General features: G+C 50.0%; 2 protein-coding genes across 2 annotated transcripts in view; both read right to left on the bottom strand.

Annotated features, from left to right (window-relative positions):
* The window catches only part of LOC119978458, a 126,912-nt gene that overhangs the window by 27,976 nt on the left and 79,343 nt on the right, over positions 1–19,593 (bottom strand). The window lies entirely within an intron of this gene.
* The window catches only part of LOC119978459, a 28,848-nt gene continuing 23,280 nt past the window's right edge, over positions 14,026–19,593 (bottom strand). Inside the window, exons 5-7 of the mRNA XM_038820115.1 lie at positions 17,628–17,716; positions 17,098–17,150; positions 14,026–14,343 (exon numbers count right to left, since the gene is read on the bottom strand). Of these exons, the coding sequence (XP_038676043.1) occupies positions 14,047–14,343; positions 17,098–17,150; positions 17,628–17,716 (439 nt within the window). The 3' untranslated portion in view covers positions 14,026–14,046. The remainder of the gene's footprint in view (positions 14,344–17,097; positions 17,151–17,627; positions 17,717–19,593) is intronic.

The raw sequence follows: 19,593 nt of genomic DNA, 5'->3' as shown, positions 1-19,593 counted from the left end.
TCTCGTATCTGTAATTCCCGACTTTGTGTGCGGGATAGTTTGCAGCAAATGTAGAAACTTTCAGGTGTGACATTGAGAAAGAGAATTTAAATAGATGAATATGGATGAAAGTTTAATCTGCCCCCTCTTGTTCACCAACACAATCATTTATTTCACCAATTGGAGGGGAGTTGTTTCAGAATCTCTTTGCGAACTTGTCCGAGTTCAGGGTGAGGAAAGCTTGGGGACTCCGTTAAAGCGAATGACCCAGAGACGGAAACTACGCTCAATGTGATATCCTTACAGCAACAGATCCTGGGGGGAGTCACTGGGTCACAGCATCATCCTGGTTTGGTTATTAATCACCGGCTTTAGTTTGTGTCAACCTGTGTCAAAATGACTATTTCTGTCAATTCCATTCTCAGTGACTTCCCCCATGTTAAAAATCCCTGAGCTGGAACGCACGTTGAAAAAAAATTGTGCAAGTGTTGAGCTTGGCAGGAAGTTTTATCATCGCTCCTTCCCACAGTGCAGAAATGGATATCTGACCACACCATTCAACATCCTGTAAAGTGAAATGGTCTGTGTCAAAACTATGTTGTGTTGGACGTGCACTGGGCAGCTTTATAAATGTCTGTTCCCCGAGAGAAATAGATGCTGGGCATTTGATGGAAGGGCTCAAGGGGTAGCAGTAATGGTCAGCAAAAGGATACAGTTCCAGATGGAGAAGGTGGTTGCAGATCAGGGGGTTGGTATGTGTGATGAATGGTATCAGTAGCTGCTGTAAATGTACCTTGCCTTTAATACATTGGCCGTTTAAGACCGGGCTTGGAACCCTGGGGGACTCCGCCTCTGGCTCCGCCCCCAGGAAACGGTATATAAGATGAGGCTCACTCGGCAGCATGTGATGAGCACACTTCTCGGCAGCTGTTCAGTTCTCTGATGATTAAAGCCTTTGAATTACCAATCTTCTCTCCTGTGTCGTAATTGAGGGTATCTCAGTATGTGATTGTGATAGGGGCGCTGGAGAGGAGACTAGTGGCGCTGGTAAGTGTATATGGCCCCAATTGGGACAATTTGGAATTTGTGAAGAAGGTGTGTAGGGCCATTCGCTTCTTGGATTCACACAAACTGATAGTGGGGATGGACTGTAACCTGGTGCAGGAGCCAAGATTGGACAGGTCAACCGCGCTCGCTGGTCCCGTTAGGGGGGGCAAAGGCGTTGGCTGGGCTAATGGTGGAAATGGGAGGGGTGGACCCTTGGAGGTTTTGGCACCCAAGGGATCGGGAGTATTCGCTTTTCCTAGCGGTCCATAAGGTGGATTCGCGGATCAACATTTTTTGTAGTGGAGAGGGCTCTGCTGGCTGGGGTTAAGGGGTCGGAGTACTCGGCAATTGCAATATCAAATCATGCTCCGCATTGGGTGGATATGGTATTGGAGAAGGGCGTAGTGCAGAGGCCATGGTGGAAATCAGATGTGGGACTATTGGGGAACCGAGGGTTCTGTGACAAAATTGAAAAATAATTGAGGAATATGTAGGTTTCAACTGTCTGGGTGAGGTGTCGAAGGCAGTTGTCCGGGAGGCTCTAAAGGCGGTGGTGAGGGGTGAGGGCATCCCGTTCAAGGACAGGGTGGACAAAGAGGAGAGGTTGGAGCGGCAGAGGGTAATAGTTGAGATGTTGGAGATTGGGAGTTATGCAGAAGATGGGGACCGAGTGAAGTTGGAAAAGAGGAAGGAACTACAGGCGAGCTTTGACCGACTATCTACCAGGAAGGCGGTGCACCAACTGAGGCGAGCCAGGAGGGCAGTTTACGAGCAGGGAGAGTAGGCGTATGTTGGCGGGTCAGTTCCAGAGGGAAACAGCGGCAAGGGAAATTGTTCAGGGGCGGGACAGGGCAGGAAAGTTGGTGGTGGCTCCGGATCAGATTAACAAGTTCTTTAAGGAATTCTATGAGAGGTTGTACAGGTCAGAGCCACCTGGGGCAGGGCAGGAAATGCAGGAATATTTAGATGGGCTGGAGAACCCGAGGCGAGGGGAGGGGGGACAGGGCTACATTAGAAGGGGTGATAGTGGAGCAGGAAATAAAAGATGCGATTGGGAGGATGCAGTCGGGGAAGATGGCAGGGCCGGATGGGTTTCCGGTGGAATATTATAAAAAATTTAAGAATAATCTGGCACCGCTGATGGTGGGGATGTTTGAGGAGGCAATAGGGAAGGGGGTGTTCCCACAAACTTTGGGGGAGACATCGATTTCCCTGTTGCTTAAAAAAGACAAGGATCCGATGGAGTGTGGGTCATATAGGCCCATTTCACTTTCAAATGTGGACGCAAAGATATTGGTGAAGGTACTGGCGGGTAGGCTGGAGGAGTGCCTCCCGAAGGTGATAGGTGAGGATCAGGCAGGGCTTGTGAGGGAGAGGCAGCTCTTTTCTAATATTAGAAGGGTATTGAACGTGGTTATGGCACCGGCAGAGGGGAAGGGAATTGGTGGTTGTGGCATTGGACGCCGAGAAGGCGTTTGACCGGGTAGAGTGGGGATACTTGATGGCAGTTCTGGAGTAGTTTGGGATTAGACCTGTAGCCACCTGAGTTGGCCACTTCCCAAGTTAAAATGGAGAAACACAAGGAATGCAGGGAAAATGGGACAATCCCAGAGAAACAAGCGGTTTGCAGACTTTTCCTGTGTATTCTGCCTGCAAAGAAAGCAGACAGCACTGAAACCAGCAGCTATGCATATTAATGAGCAATTCCCGGGCACAGTAGTAACAATCAAAGGTGATCGAAGTAAAACTAGACGCCAGCAGGAGTCCAAGACAAAAGAAGCAAACGGGCACCCAAGGACCGCCCAGCGATCGGGAAACAGCCTCAGTATTGGGGAATTCAAACCAATCGATTGGTATGGGATCCAATTGATTGGAAGTACGCTCGGGGTCCGCCCAAAAGGGCGCAAAGCCCCTGAGGACTATAAGATAGAGCCCCCAAGGTCAGTTCGCTCTCTTAGCCGGCCCTCCCAGCAGAACATCTTAGCAGCTCTCGAAGAACTTGACCGTAAGAAGGAGAGGCCTGGAAAACTGCTGCACCATCAAGTAAGTGTCCAGTCAACGCACGCTACGAGATAGACACTCCTGACCCCATAGTCCATACCAGCTGGAAGCCTGCAGACTCAGGATCGAGCAAGAGGCCATTGTTCCCTGACCCAGCGGGTTCCCTTATCCAGATAAGTACTGGCCTGTTAGTGGTAGGAATAGCCGAGTCTTTTAGTATTGTATGCATGAGTAGTGATGAACTGTGTATTAATAAACGTGTTTTGATTTGAACCTTACTAATTGGTGTATTGAGTCATTGATCTGAACTTGAACTTGAACCTCGTGGTGGTATCATAAGGATACCTGGCGACTCTAGAGCTAAGTAATAAAACAGAGCCAATTGAGTGTGAAGCGCACTCACCAGAACGAGCAACAGACCAAGATTTGTGAACTGGGTAAAGCTACTATATAAGGAGCCGAGGGTGAGTGTTCACACAAACAACATCAGCTCGGAATACTTTTCTCTGCACAAGGCAGGGATGTCCTATGTCCCCACTGCTGTTTGCAATCGCGATTGAGCCATTGACCATTGGGTTAAGAAGTTTGGGGTTATGGAAAGGGATGGTGCGGGGGTGGGGGATGGAACGTAGAGTATAGGGTGTCCTTATACGGCGATAACCTGTTGTTATACATGTCAGAACCGAGTGTGTCAACAGGGGGAATATTGAAGCTGCTTCGGGTGTTTGGGTCTTTCTCGGGGTACAAGTTAAATCGAGACAACAGTGAGTATTTTGTGGTGTCTTGGCCGGGGGTGGGGGCAGGGATGGGGGGGCTGCCATTCCGCAGGGCAGGGACTCACTTTAGATAACTGGGGGTGCAGGTTGTTTGGGAGTGGGGTGGGGGGGTTCCGCAGGTACAACATTTCTAGTTTGGTGGGGAGAGTGAAAGCTGATCTGGCGAGGTGGGATGGTCTCCCTCTGTCACTGGCGGGTCGGGTACAGGCAGTTAAAATGAACGTGTTGCCGCGATTTCTGTTTATTTTCCAATGCCTACCGATTTTCCTGCCAAAGGCATTTTTTAGAGAGATTGAAGTGATGATTACCTCGTGCATATGGGGAGGGAAGGTGGCCAGAGTTAGAAAGGTGCTACTACAGAGAGGAAGGCAGGCAGGGGGTTTGGGTCTTCCGAACCTGATGTATTATTACTGGGCGGCGAATGTGGAGAAGGTGCAGAGCTGGGTCAGAGGGGTTGATTCCCAGTGGGTCAGAATGGAGGAGAGTTTGTGCAGAGGGTCGGGATTGAAAGCACTAGCAACAGAATCCGCTCCCAATGGCCCCGGGAAATGCTCAGGGAGTCCGGTCGTGGTAGCTTTGTTGAGAATTTGGAGGCAGTTTCGTCAGCACTTCGGGTTGAGGGCAGAACCGAGGGAAATGACGATTCGGGGGAACCACAGTTTTGAACCAGGGAGGTGGGATGGAAATTTTTGGAGATGGGAGGAGAAGGGAATTAGGAAAATAAAGAATTTTTTTTGGGGGTCGGTTTGCAGGATTGAAGGAGCTGGAAATGAAACATGGGCTGGAGCAGGGGGACATATTTAGATGCATGCAGGTTCAAGACTTTGCTCAGAAGGAGATACAGAGCTTCCCGGTGGAGCCGGCCTCCACATTGCTGGAGGAGGTGCTGATGACAGGGGGACTGGAGAAGTGGATAGTATCACCGGTTTACGGGGCTATTTTGGAGGAGGAGAAGGCGCCATTAGAAGGGATCAAGGCAAAGAGGGAGGAAGAGTTGGGAGAGAATATGGAGGAGGGGTTCTGGTGTGAGGTGCTCCAGAGAGTGAAAATGCATAATGAATAACGCCCATGAATTGTAGACCTCGTGCGCGAGGTTGGAGCTGATACAGCTGAAGGTAGTATATAGAGCACACCTCACAAGGGCGAGGTTAAGCCGGCTCTTTGAGGGGGTAGACGATGTGTGTGAGCGTTGCCCGGGGGCCCTGCAAACCATGTTCATTTGTTTTGGTCCTGTCCAAAACTGGAGGATTACTGGAAGGAGGTTTTTAGGGTAATCTCTAAAGTGGTGCACGTGAAATTGGCCCCAGGCCCTCGGGAGGTCATATTCGGGATATCGGACCAGCCGGGGTTGGAAACGATTGCGGAGGCAGATGTTATAGCCTTCACCTCGTTGATTGCCTGAAGGAGGACCGTGTTGGGATGGACATCAACCTCTCCACCCTGTGCCCTGGCGTGGTGGGGAGACCTGCTGGAATTCTTGACTCTTGAGAAGGTTACGGTCGAGCTGAGGGGAAGGATGGAGGGGTTTTACAATTCATGGGCATTATTCATTATGCACTTTCAAGAATTGGATTACACCGAACATTAGGGGCGGAGGTTGGGAGGGTTGGGGGGAGGGGGGCTGTGTGTGTTAATGGCGACTGTGGGTGATTCATGATTCCTTTTTGTTATTTGTTCATGTTAACATGCGGGCTGATGTTTGGGGGTTTGGGAGGGGGATGGGATTGTTTATGATAAGGGGACTGACAATGTATTTTTACTGTTTATTGTTCGGTGGTGGGTGTACATTTGGAAGATAATGTGAAAAATAAAATATGAAAAAGGAGAATAAAAACATTTTTGAAAAAATAAATAGATGCTGGGCAAAGTTCTGCTGTGGAATCCCTCCCCCAGTGGGATGTACATCCTATTTGCTCTGGAATGGTTCAGTGATCCACCCTAGGAGCCTACCTTCCCAGGATTTCTGCTCAATGGGGAGATGCTGAACATTAATGATGGTAAGAAGTCTTACAACACCAGGTTAAAGTCCAACAGGTTAGTTTGGAATCACTAGCTTTCGGAGCGCAGCTCCTTCATCTGGTGAGCTAGAACACGCTTACCTGGTGAAGGAGCTGCGCTCCGAAAGCTAGTGATTCCAAACAAACCTGTTGGACTTTAACCAGGTGTCGTAAGACTTCTTACCGTGCCCACCCCAGTCCAACGCCGGCATCTCCACATCATTAATAATGGTGACAGGAGCTCTCAAATTTGCGCCACCATGGTCCTCCAGAATGGAGGCCTCAGCTGAATATTGCTCTCCGTGGTCCTGCCAGCTTTCTGCTGCTTATTAGGTCCTGTTATTCTTGCAACAGATGGCACAGCTCTCCACCTGTCTCCTTGCTGACGTGTAGACAATTGCTGCCAGGAGGTGGGTTACAATAGGAGAGTAATGCCGGGGGTTTCTGGCCCTGTCATGGTGGGACTTGTTGTGGGAGATTCAGCAGCTTAGCCAAATGCCCATTGACTTAGTGGGACCTGACCTGGCAGCAGACGGGTCACGAAGGTCCACGTGGCACATTAACACTGCAACCACACACATCCACTCACTCACTGAAACCCAGCTGTGTTAGGAAATTCTTGTCCATGGCGCCCAGAAGCACCAAACCCTCCACTCCATGCTTTAGTAACACATCCTTGGAGAGACGTCTCTAGGCAGACCTGGTCTGGCAGGAGGGGCTCTATCCCAGAGATGGCAGCAGGAGGTCCCTAACCTGACCATTCCCAGCCTGGGATGTGGTGACTTGTGGGGCACAGGAAAAGGACCATCCTGCAGTGCAGGAAAAGGATGAATGATCTCACCTGCTCCACCAGGTTTAATCAACCTTCTCCTTACTGCAAACACTCCCATCAGGGCTTCAGGCATTCAAAGGGTTACAGTCCACAAGGATCTCACGTACCACCAGCAGATGGGGCACCAGCACTGATTGTCTGACAGACACGTGTATATCACCATCTCTTGTACGATCCTGCACTAGCGACATCTTAAGGGGCTGGTTTAGCTCACTGGGCTAAATCGCTGGCTTTTCAAGCAGGCCAGCAGCACGGTTCGATTCCCGTACCAGCCTCCCCGGATAGGCGCCGGAATGTGGCGACTAGGGGCTTTTCACAGTAACTTCATTGAAGCCTACTAGTGACAATAAGCGATTTTCATTTCATTTCATTTCAGTCCTTATAAGGAACGTTCAGCACGCACATGCTAATGATTGATTCTTTCATCCACAGCACTCACAGTCGATCGATCTGTGTTTGTGCAGGACAATGCCACCCACATCAACAGGGAGACATCCCTGATCGCGGGAATGCCACTCACCCACTATGAGGGACACGCGGCAGATAGAACATAGAACATAGAACAGTACAGCACAGAACAGGCCCTTCGGCCCTCGATGTTGTGCCGAACAATGATCACCCTACTCAAACCCACGTATCCACCCTATACCCGTAACCCAACAACCCCCCCCCCCCCTTTACCTTACTTTTTAGGACACTACGGGCAATTTAGCATGGCCAATCCACCTAACCCGCACATCTTTGGACTGTGGGGGGAAACCAGAGCACCCGGAGGAAACCCACGCACACACGGGGAGGACGTGTAGACTCCGCACAGACAGTGACCCAGCCGGGAATCGAACCTGGGACCCTGGAGCTGTGAAGCATTTATGCTAACCACCATGCACCATGCTACCGTGCTGCACCTGGTTGAAGAAAACAGGGAGCGTCTTTGTTCCTGTGCGGAAGTCGAGATTGGCACTCCCCAAAATGCCAGTGAGGGTCTTATAAAATAAACGGTCATCGCTGTTCCGAGGCTGCCCTCGGGATACCCCGCTGCCCTCGGGATAACCCCCCCCCCCCCCCCCCCCCCCCCACCCGAATGGCCACATTCTGGTCCACTGATGGCTGCGGTCCAGTTGGGAGTTAGAACCGGGGATCATATGGATGCCTCAGGCTGGCCATTGGCAAAGCATTGCCGGTCGGGCTTAGCTCTCAGTGGGTACTAGGGTTGTCAACTGGGATTAAATAGATTCCCGGGAGGTTTCAGTGCGTGACTTGCCCAATTCTCTCACTGCTAGTCAGGCGACACAGCCACCCTTGTTCTGTATTGCCTTCCTAAGGAAATTGGAAAGCAAAAAAAGATTTAATACCCAATTGGATGATGCTTGACTTCAATCAGTCAGCCTTAGTTTGTTATTTTCAATGTTTTTATCTCTGGCAAAGAGAAATACTCAAAGAAAATGAGAGAAAAAGATCCTTCGTAATATCCCCTGATGATGTTTCTCCAGGGTGGCACACAGCACTGCCCTGGAGGTTGATCAACAATTTCTGGAGATTCCAGGCCAATCCTGGAGAGTTGGCAACCCGAGTGGGTGCCCTGAAATCCGATGGCATCATCCTGTCTCGCATTTGCTACATGGCCAATTATCTTTCTCCTGTTCTACCTCAACTGGGTTAATATTGTTTTTAGCCTCACCCTCAAGTTTTATAAAAACCAAGGAAACGTTGCATTCAACATTTCAGCCATTCTTTATTGTTACTGAATTTACAGCCATTCCCCAGTGTGACTCCTGCAGACAGGCTCCGGAATCACTGCAGAACCTGTTTCATTGGTGCACACAAGCATAACAACAAAATAAATAGTAATATAGATGTGACATTGGAAGACATTGCCTGAGCAACGTCCATGACGTCATTGAGTGATAACATCTCCCCAGTTGACTCTGGCGGCACGGTAGCACAGTGGTTAGCACAGTTGCTTCACAGCTCCAGGGTCCCAGGTTCGATTCCCGGCTAGGGTCACTGTCTGTGCGGAGTCTGCACGTTCTCCCTGTGTCTGCGTGGGTTCCCTCCGGGTGCTCCGGTTTCCTCCAACAGTCCAAAGACGTGCGGGTCAGGTGGATTGGCCGCGCTAAACTGCCCTTAGCGTCCAAAAAAGGTTAGGTGAGGGTTACGAGGATAGGGTGTGGGTGTAGGGTGTAAGTTTGGGCTTAGGTAGGGTGCTCTTTCCAAGGGCCGGTACAGACTCGAAGGGCTGAATGGCCTCCTTCTGCACTGCAAATTCTATGATCTGTGATTTTAAAACATATTTGGCTGAAGAATAAATGAGATCCAAAGTTCTATGCATTGAAGCCTGGGAATTGATAAGAAATTATCTGAGTGACAAATTGAAGCCGTTACAACAGAAAGGAAAGAGGAATTTGCAATTCACAAATGCCTTTCACATCCCCTGAAATATTTTTGAAATAGAGAGGCGGAAACGAATTGCCACACAGCAAAACACCCGAAAATTCGATGAACGACCAGGTAATCTGTTGAATTGATGTTAGTTGCAGAATAACTATTGGCTGGGGCACTGGGAGAACTATTGAATGGCACCTCCACATCTTCCATATTAACCCAAGATAGCAGAAGGGATTTTACTTTAAAGTCCCATCCCGAGAAATGGCAGTTGTAACGGTGCAGCGGTTCCCCCAGTACTGCACTGAAATGTCAGCCTGGATTCGATGGCACGTCTTAGAGTTAGCGCACAAACTTCTGACTTGAAGACAAGGGTTTGGTGCAAAGTCAAATTTGTTCCCTTAAACCTTTTGTGTTAAGGAAAAGAAAGAACGTTGTGCATTTACAGAGTGCTTTTCATGATCAGCAGACATCTCAAAGCTCTTTACAGTCAATGTAGTATTTCTGAAGTGTAGTCACTGTGGTAAAGTAGAAAATACAGCAGCCAATAGGCAGGCAACAAATGAACACAAATAGCAATGGGATAATAACCCGTTTGATAGTTTGTTTATGTGGTGTTGAGTGAGGGATAACTGATAGTCAGGTAATTGGGGATAATCCCCTACTCCTCTTCAAAACAGTGCCATGGGATCATTTACATTCACCCAGGCACACTGATGGGGGATTAGTTTAATCTCATCCAAAAGATAACGGGTTGGATTCACCGCAGCCCTGCGCCGAAATCACATTCGGTGCGGGGGCGGAGAATCCACTTTCACGCTGAAATCGGGCCCGGCACCGGTCGGCCGATTCTCCGGGACCCGAGAATCGGCGTGATCACGGAGTACGCTGCGGGGCTGGGGACCGATTGACGGAGGCCGGCCCAGCGATCGTCCGCTCCCGGCCGGCTGAGTTCCTGTCGGCGTGGAACTAACCACCTATTGCCAGTCGGGATGCTGGTTGTGACGGCTGCGGACTCAGTCTGCGGCTGCCGTGGTGGGGGGCGGGGGGATTGGACGCCGGTTATAGCGGCCAGGGGTTGGATCCACGCGGTTAGGTGCTCAGGCGCGTGGCTGGTCGGGGGTGTCTAACTTTTGTGTCTGGCTCCGCGGTCCGAGGTCCGCCATGGAGCTCGCATGGCCGCTGGAGGCTGTCGCCGTGCGCATGTGCGGACACCGAACCGGAAATGCGGGGGGCCCATATCTGCAGCTAAAGCTGCGTGAATTACTCCAGGTCCCTGCCAGCCCTCTGCAGGGCATTGAATTAGCTGATCTATTTTGCAGGAATCTCTGTGTAGTAAAACTCCAGCGTTGTATGCTGGGGTGGAGCCATAGTGCGCGATTCTCCCAAAACGGGAGAAATCGTAAGGCTGGCGTCAAAACCCGGCGGGTTTGATGCCAGCGCGCCCCTTCCCGACCGGGAACCGATTCTGGTCCCCGGTCGGGGCTAGCAAGCCCGACGCCGTAAACTTCACGGCATCACGGGCTTAACAAATTTCGTTAAGCCCGCTTGCGTCATATGACGTCAGCCGCGCATGCGCGGATTGGAAGACTCCAACCCGCGCATGCGCGTATGACGTCATCGCGTATTGCGCGAAACCCGCGCATGCGCGGGCCGGGATGCCCCTCAGGCCGCCCCGCGAATGGATACTGCGGGGCGGCGGAAGGACAGTAGTGCGCGGGCATCGGGCCCGCTGCCCGCGCATTGGTGCCAAACCGATCGCGGGCCCATGGCGACCCTTGGCACGGCCGTGGTACTGCCGTGCCAATCGTGTGCCATGGTTATAAAAAGCGAGTTGTTCCCCGCCGTTTTTACAAACTGCCAACAAGGTCTGTTTGCCGTTCGTAAAACAGCGTAAAGGGCTGGACTTCGGCCCATCGAACAGCTGTGAATCGCTGCTGCCCGGCCGTAAAAAAACGGCGGCAGCGATTCGTGTCGGGAGTTGGGCGGGGGGGGGGGGGTGGGGGGAGAATAGCGGGGAGGGTGGGAAAAAATGTTGGAAGGCCCTCCCGCTATTCTCCGACCCGTCGTGGGGGTCGGAGAATTTCGCCCATGAGTCCCATTTGGGAGAATCCAGTCATGCAGCTCCAGCATTTCAGCCATCCTTCACCAGAGAGTCAACATTTGATTTTTGCAAACCCTGGCATGGGACTTGAACCAGGAACCTATGAATTGGAGGAAAGAGGACAACAAAGAAAGACACGACTGAAATTCAATGGTTAAATTATCGTATGCTGGGGGCTGGGGAGGTGATAAGTAGCGAGTGGGAAGCGACAAACCTTAGTTATGGGACCATTCTAATTTCATTGATTAACCTAGACTCAAACCCCAGGTAAATTGATGACATTTGCTGGTGATGCCAAACTGGGAGGAGTAGTGGGAATGGAGGAGACAGTTCCAAAGTTAGATGAATAATCCCACAAAAGTAAACATGTGGGCAGCTCATGACATCAGAAATTCAATGGGTAGGATCTTCCATTCGTGGATGAATGGGCACGATCTACCTGAATGGGAACCCATAGCGTACGAGATTAGTCAGGTGATTCCCGATGCACAGAGTGCCGCCAAACACTCCGCTATCTAACGCCCATCCAGGTAGATCGGGGGAGTCAGTGGGGAACTCCCCAATGAGACCGCACTTAGCCCCGTTTTCTACAGTGAAACATCTGTGGATATCTTTGTTGCAGAAGGCTGTGGAGGCCAAATCACTGAGTGTCTTTAAGGCAGAGATAGATAGGTTTTTGATTAATAAGGGATCAGGGGTTATGGGGAGAAGGCAGGAGAATGGGGATGAGAAAAATATCAGCCATGATTGATGGTGGAGCAGACTCCACGGGCCGAGTGGCCTAATTCTGCTGCGATGTTTCATGCACTCATGGCACATCATTTTTAGATGGTGACTCAATCTCTCGCGCACCTGACACGACCCCCGAACTCCCTCCCCTCATGTCCCAACTCACTATAAGGAGGTTCCCCAGCTATCTCACTCTAAAATGCAGATTTTCCAGAAGGTTCTGCCGCCCACAATGGGCGGGTTTCACATCACAATGTCTCGAGAAATCAGGTCAGATCTCGTGAGGCGTGGCAAGAAAGGTAAATGCCGGAAGTGAGATCTCCTGACATCTGCCGGTTGCGCTGATTTTCGGGCGCAACGTGACTGGTACATCCCGCCATATGTCCTTCCGCTGGAGCTGAAACGCTTCTGCCTCGCATTGGGGCTGGGAGAGGTGCCCAGAAATGATTCAGTGTCCCTTGAAATTCCATCATGTATCACGCTACCGGGCCACCATTTTCAGCAAACTGCTCGATAGTGAGGTCCAGCGGCTGGTCCCCTTCTCCCTGGCCCCATTCCCAGCGACGGAAAACCTTCCCGCTCCCCACGACAAGTAGGAGCTTCTTCCCCCCCCCCCACATCATGGAAATTGCTGGAGACACCCCACCCCCACACAGAACGCACGCATGAGTCTGCCCACCAACCCCTCCACCAGAGACCACCACCAGGAACTCCCATCAGAGACACCCTCAACAGAGACCCCACCCCATATCATGGAACCACCCATTGCAGAGATGCCCCAAATATCATGGAACTGCCCATAACAGGGGAGCCCCCCATATCAGAAAACCCCATTTCAGGGAACCCCCTCATATTAGGGAATTCCCCCATATCAGGAACCCTCCTCCCATAACAGAGCCCACCCCCAACAATAGGGAACCCCCCCCATATCGGAGAACCCTCACCATAACAGGGCAGCATGGTGGCACAATGTTAGAACTGCTACCTCATCACGCCAGGGACCCGGCTTCGATTCCAGCCTTGGGTGACTGTGTGGAGTTTGCATTTTCTCGCCGAGTCTGGCTGGGTTTCCTCCGGGTGCTCCGGTTTCCTCCCACAATCCAAATACATGCAGATTAGGTGGATTGGTCATGACAAATTGCCCCTTAGTGTCCAAAGGTTAGGTGGAGTTCCGGGATTCCGAGGATAGGGCGGGGAAGTGGGTTGAGCTTAGGGGGAAAATGGCCTCCACCTGCACGGTTGGGATTATTTGATAACAGGGAAACCTACCCCCCATAGCAGAGAACCCCCATAACAGGGAACACCTCCCACTCGTCCCATCAATCGCACATACCTGGAAGCTAAAAAGCCATCCAGACAGAAACAGTGAAAAAAATACTGCTTTCGCACTAACCTGTGCCTTATACCTGCTGCCTCAGACAGATGTTTAGAAAGCAGCAGCTGTAACTTCATAGAAAGCCAAAACCACATCACGAGGCTTTAAACCCCCTCAGATCCTTTAATTTGCAAGGCTTCTATTCAATTTGAAGATGAAATAGATTTTAATAGTCTGTGGTTGACAGCTTCTAGCCAACCAGATGTCTGGATTCATTATTTTCATTTCCCTTTATATCTAGCTATTATTGACAGACCACCTCAGAAGCAGCTAAGTGCTTTCTTCTGAGAAAAAGAGGATTGGTGGGATATCTGGTAGGGGTGTCTCATGGGGCGGGGGCTCTGGTGGAGGAGGGTGGGCACAAATTACATTGTGGGCTAGTGGGTACCCCCCCCCCCCCGATAGACTTTGGGGACAGCTACCTGAAATACGTAGCCCCTCGGGCCACTGGGAGTTTCACCGTGTCAGGGCCACGCTGGGAAATACTTGCACCAATCCATGCCAGGGTGAATTCCAGCCGAGTGGGTTGAAGAATCACGGAGGCTTGGAGAATCCGGTGCCCGCCTGTTAATAGGAGGCAAATGTGTCATTTGCATCCAGCCGCTGGTGCGGAGCACGAACCTAGATGCTGCCGCCAGCAGGGGATCGGAATATCGGAAACAGAACGGCGCTGGGGGTCAATCCCATTTTTTTTACCACCGCTGGATTCTTTGCCACATCAGGAACTCTGCTACTGGTGGCAGGTGCTGGCGATTCCAGCCCAACGTAACTGAGAAGCAAAGTAAGAAGCAATAAGCAACATGTGCACCAGCTGGATGGATTTTCTAATAAATAACACTAGCGTAAGTTGACATTTCGGATTCATGTGGAGTTTTTGGATTTTCCTTTGGTGGTTGGCTCTGTATGGTGATGTTACTGTAGATAGCACCGTCCATGTTGTAAGCTGAATGTCTGGACATTTCATTGCTCCTTCTGGACGATTTCTTCTGAAACTGCACTGCTGCATATGTGATTTCATCATTAGTCAGCTGGACAGATCTTTCTCTGTGTGTTCTCGCTGAGTTCCTGTCAATGTGGTTTATATTTGCATACACAATGTTCTCTTCCTCCGCTGCCAATTGCTAAAATAACAAGAAGGTTGCATTTATTTTTGAACAGCATGAATGGTGCTTTGTGCTGTTATGAGGAGAAAGCTATTTATCGATCCTTATAAATCAGTTCATAAAGTATAGCAAAATATTTCAAATTATTTACATCAAAGAGAGGTAAGTGCACTAAGTGCATTCCAATCACTTAAGCCTGTGATTTCACTGCACTTCGCTCTCTTTGATGAGGTCAATCTTTACAAACATTGGGGATTCACCACTTAGGCCACTGAAGTGTAAAGGGATAAGAATGGATCAAAGCTGGAGATGGTTTTTAGATAGTTTTTAAAGACCTGCCAACCGCAGACCAGTACTGGAAAGATATGAATGGCTTGCAGATAGTGGATCTGTGGGAAACAGATTGAGGCACAGCTGCCCTCCTTTGAGGAATGGACACCTGAGCTGCAAGATAACTATCTCAGCTATAATGCTTCCCGCTGTCCCTGGCTGGGCTGCTGTTTAGATGCCAGGCTGGGATCCCTTTCTTGGGGCAGTCTGTGTGAGGCGGGGGTTGTTCTTTGTGTGCAGGCATCTGTGGAGGGGGTTCCATTAGACAGGGGGTTCTTCAATTACAGGGGTCCCTGTGCAGGTCCTCCTATCGTAGGGATCCCTGTGGAGGGGGGGGGGGTCTGCCTATTACAGGGGTCCCTGTGATGGACTCTCCTATTACAGGGGTCCCTGTGCAGGTCCTCCTGTCGTAGATATCCCTGTGGAGAGGGGGGGGGGTCTGCCTATTACAGGGGTCCCTGTGATGGACTCTCCTATTACAGGCGTCCCTGTGCAGGTCCTCCTGTCGTAGATATCCCTGTGGAGAGGGGGGGGGTCTGCCTATTACAGGGGTTCCTGTGCAGGCCCTCCTATCGTAGGGATCCCTGTGGACAGAGGGGGGGGGGGTCTGCCTATTACAGGGGTCCCTGTGATGGACTCTCCTATTACAGGGGTCCCTGTGGGGAGTCTCCCTATTACAGTGGTTCCTAAGGGTCCCCCTATTACAGGGATCCCTGTAGGGGGTCTCCCTATTACAGGGGTCCCTGTGATGGATTCTCCTATAACAGGGATCCCTGTGGGGGATCTGCCTTTTACAGGGGTCCATGGGGAGTCCACTTATTACAGGGGTGCTTGGTGGGAGGGTCTTGTCACCCCCGCACTTGGGGGTGCGGGTTGCCATATGGTGGGACGGGAGGGGGTTGAGGGCTGATTTGCGGCGTGAAGTGATATGTGGTGCTGGGAGAACATAGTTTCCCAAACGAAGAATCCAGTCACAATGTTTTGGCCTCACCTGCTTTCTGTGGTAGTGAATGCCACAAGCTGACCACTCTCTGAGTAAAGAAATGTTTCCATTTTGGTGTTAAATGGTTTACCCCGTATCTTCAGACTGTGACCTCTGGTTCTGGAATCCCCCACCATCGGGAACAAGCTTCCTGTATCTACCCGTCCAGTCCTGTTAGAATTTTATAGGTTTCTATGAGACCCCCCTCATTCTTCTAAAATCCAGCGAATATAATCCTAAGTGACTCAATCCCTCCTCATACATCAGTCCCGCCAAACCAGGAATCAGTCTGGTAAATCTTCACTGCACTCCCTCTACAGCAAGAACATCCTTCCTCAGATAAGGAGACCAAAACTGCCCACAATACTCCAGGTGTGGCCTCACCAAGGCCCTGTATAATTGCAAAAACACATCTTGCTCCTGTATGCAAATCCTCTCATTATGAAGGCCAACATACCATTTGACTTTGTCACTGCCTGCTGCTCCTGCATGCTTACCTTCAGTGACTGGTGGACAAGTGCACTCTGGTCTTGTTGCAAATTCCCCCTATCAATCTATAGCCATTCAGATAACAGTCTGCCTTCCTGTTTTTGGTACCAAAGTGGATAACCTCACATTTATCCACTTAACACAGCAACTGCCATGCATTTGCCCACTCACTCAACCTGTCCAGATCACACTGAAGCATCTCCATATCCTCCTCACAGCTCACCCTCCCACCCAGCTTTGAGGTCATCAGCTAATCCTACCCCTCTTCGTCCAACCTCTTCCACATATCTTTCTATTCCTTTCCCTCTCAACTGCTTATCCAGCTTGAATATATCCCATGAACGTATTTATGACATTTACTTCAGCTGATCTTTTATGGCAATGAATTTGGTATTCTGACACTCTCTGGGTGAAGGTGTTTCTCCTGAGTTCCTTATTCCTTCCCTGTGGGGGAATTATAATAATAATCTTTATTATTGTCACAAGTAGGCTTACATTAACACGGCAATGATGTTACTGTGAAAATCCCCTAGGCGCCTGTTTGGGTACGCAAAGGGAGAATTCAGGATGTCCAATTCATCTAACAAACATTTCTTTGGGACTTGTGGGGGGAAACCGGAGCACCCAGAGGAAACCCATGCAGACACGGGGCAAACGTGCAGACAGTGACCCAAGCCGAGAATCGAACCCAGGACCTTGACACTGTGAAGCAGCAATGCTACCCACTGTGCTACCGTACCACCCATTAGGTCAAATAGTATTACTGTATTTCAGGGACAGCCAGGGAATCACATGAGGGAGAAAGGGGCAGGAGGATATGCAGATAAGGTGATATGAAGAGGGGTGGGAGGAGGCTGCATGGAGCAGTTGGGCCGAATGGCTCGTTCCTGCCGTAAATTCTCAATAAATTCTGCGTCACCCAGTTTTTCAAATTTCCAAACATTGTCCATCTTCAACTTTATTATCCTTACCTGATCATCATGAAGAGCCTTGTCTCTTCGATAACACAGGATGCCATTGGAACCTAAATTGGAACCAATTTAGCTGTTTAAAGAGCTGCGACAGGGATGATCAATATGTTTAAAGTCTCTAAATTGAGCATGAGTTTCAAATGTTTCAAATGTCTTCCATTGACCTATATTGAAGTAGATACACTCATCTGCATCACACCCATGATTCTCAGCATGGAATCAACAATTGGTCAGATTATTATACATTATATTCATGACAAATGGGTTCACCCTCACCGTCTGATAGAACAGATCGTCTGTGGAGAACACATCCAAATGTCATCACATTGATTTCGAAGTAATTGCTTCAAAAACATTTTGTTCGTCAATATCCAACTCAATTATTCTTCCACCTTGAATTTGTATAGGCTAGAATTAAGATGCTACAATCTTAGGTGATTGTTGATTCATCCGACAAACTATGTATTCATTATATTCTGTGACAAATTGCTGACACGTAAAGAAATGACTGAAGAGAAATAGAAACTCACCCTTGTTGATTTGCCTCAGGTACAAAAGTAGAGAAACAACAAACACGATGAGAATGGCGCCCAGCACACCGAGCACAATGTAAATCAGGCTGTGATACAGAGAACAGGAAAGGGTCAGTGTGGGTGCACAATTGATCCTTGCCCATTAGATTAAAGAAATAATTAAAGGAAGATGAAGGGGGTGTCCAGAGATGAGACATTTATAAAGTGGTTTTCATGAACTTAGGACCATCCCAAAGCTCTTTACAGACAATTGAATCCTTTTGATACCTGTTGTCGGGCACAATCCATCCAAAAAATCACTACGGCGAATTGGTTATTGTGGTTAATGAGATTCACACGGTATTATAAGTTACCAATGTCACTCTGTTCCAAGTATATATATGTATCAATATTGTAAGTGCAGTTGCACTACTTGACCACCAGGGGGAGTAGCTCTGGGAGTACTCGAGAGTTTGTACTGGGCTCCCCCCTTGGCTCCGCCCAGAACTCCTCCCCCTGGAGCTGCTGTATAAAGATCCGTGCCACAGAGTCAGCCAGCCAGTTCACCGAAAGTTCAACGGCTAACAGGCTGGATCTGTTGTAAGTATATTAAAACCGCTATTCTAATCCTACAAGCACGTGTCCGTAGAATTGATGGTTCCATCAGTTATTAAGTAAGTTCCACAGCGGGACCCTCCGCTTCATCGGCAGCACACCCATATCCGCGGGTTTCCCGACGGGTGGGGTGGCCACAATGGGGAACCCCATTGGCTGGCTGCGGGAACGGCGAATCCCGCTGCCGGTGGGGGGCGAGCCGACCAGAATACGGAGCTGTTGGGATGGAGAATCCGCCCCCAGACTTGTATTCATCCACACTTAAGTCATTTCTTTTTAATAATCTTTATTGTCACAAGTAGGCTTACATTCACACTGAAATGAAGTTACTGTGAAAAGCCCCTAGTCGCTACATTCCGGCGTCCGTTCGGGTACACAGAGGGAGAATTCAGAATGTCCAAATTACCTAACAGCACATCTTTCGGGACTTGTGGGAGGAAACCGGAGGAAACCCACACAGACACCGGGGAGAATGTGCAGACTCTGCACAGGCGGTGGCCCAAGCCAGGATTGAACCTGTGACCCTGAGGCGGTGAAGCAACAGTGCTAACCACTGTGCTGCCATGCCGCACGTTTGGGGCTTGGAGAGTTTCTCACCGGATAACCGCACACTTCGAAATGTTTTCTGCAGTGGGGAACTAATCTCACCAACAAGGCCAGCTCCTCAGAGATCACAACGCCATTTTGAAAGGTTTAAAAAGGTGCCCAATCTGAAAGTGGGCTTGAGGGTCCCTCACACCTCCCACCCACAGACAATACACCCCCCTCCCGCAGACATGGGCAACACTCCAACGCTTGACCCCTGAGGGCCAACCTCCCCCCATCAATAAAATTAATGTGAGCCCCCCCTCCTACCACCCAGGCATGAGGCTGACCATGCCCCACACCAATCCATAGTTGTGGGCATCGGATCACCCCCCCCCCCCCACCCCCCAGTGAGCATATGCCACTATGGAGTTGCTGAAGGCACCACCCTTAAGGCCCCTCCCTTCTGGCCCCTCCCTTCACCCCCCCGCTCTTCACCCCACCCTTTCATGGCTGGACCCCTCAGTCCCCGCCCCTTGGCAGTGTCAACAGGCACCCTGGCAGTGCCCTGCCCTGTCCATGACCACCCAGGGACCTTTCCTACGATGCTCCCGGTGCAACGCGGGTGGGAAAACCACGTCCATAATGCGACAGACGTGGCTTTGAATCTGGAAATAGCATGTTTCCACAAACAACAATTAAATAAACAAACAAACAATTTATTTTAAAACAAAATATTCGAAAATCTTGGCAGAATCAATGGCAGGTTTGGGATGGGGGGGGGTTGCGGGGAAGGAGAATTCAGTCGGAGGAATAAAAATTGTTTTAACTCCAGAGTGAATTT

Source organism: Scyliorhinus canicula, chromosome 15 (genome assembly GCF_902713615.1).
Source record: "Scyliorhinus canicula chromosome 15, sScyCan1.1, whole genome shotgun sequence".
Lineage (NCBI taxonomy): Eukaryota > Metazoa > Chordata > Chondrichthyes > Carcharhiniformes > Scyliorhinidae > Scyliorhinus > Scyliorhinus canicula.
This window is presented reverse-complemented; position numbering and strand designations above follow the sequence as displayed.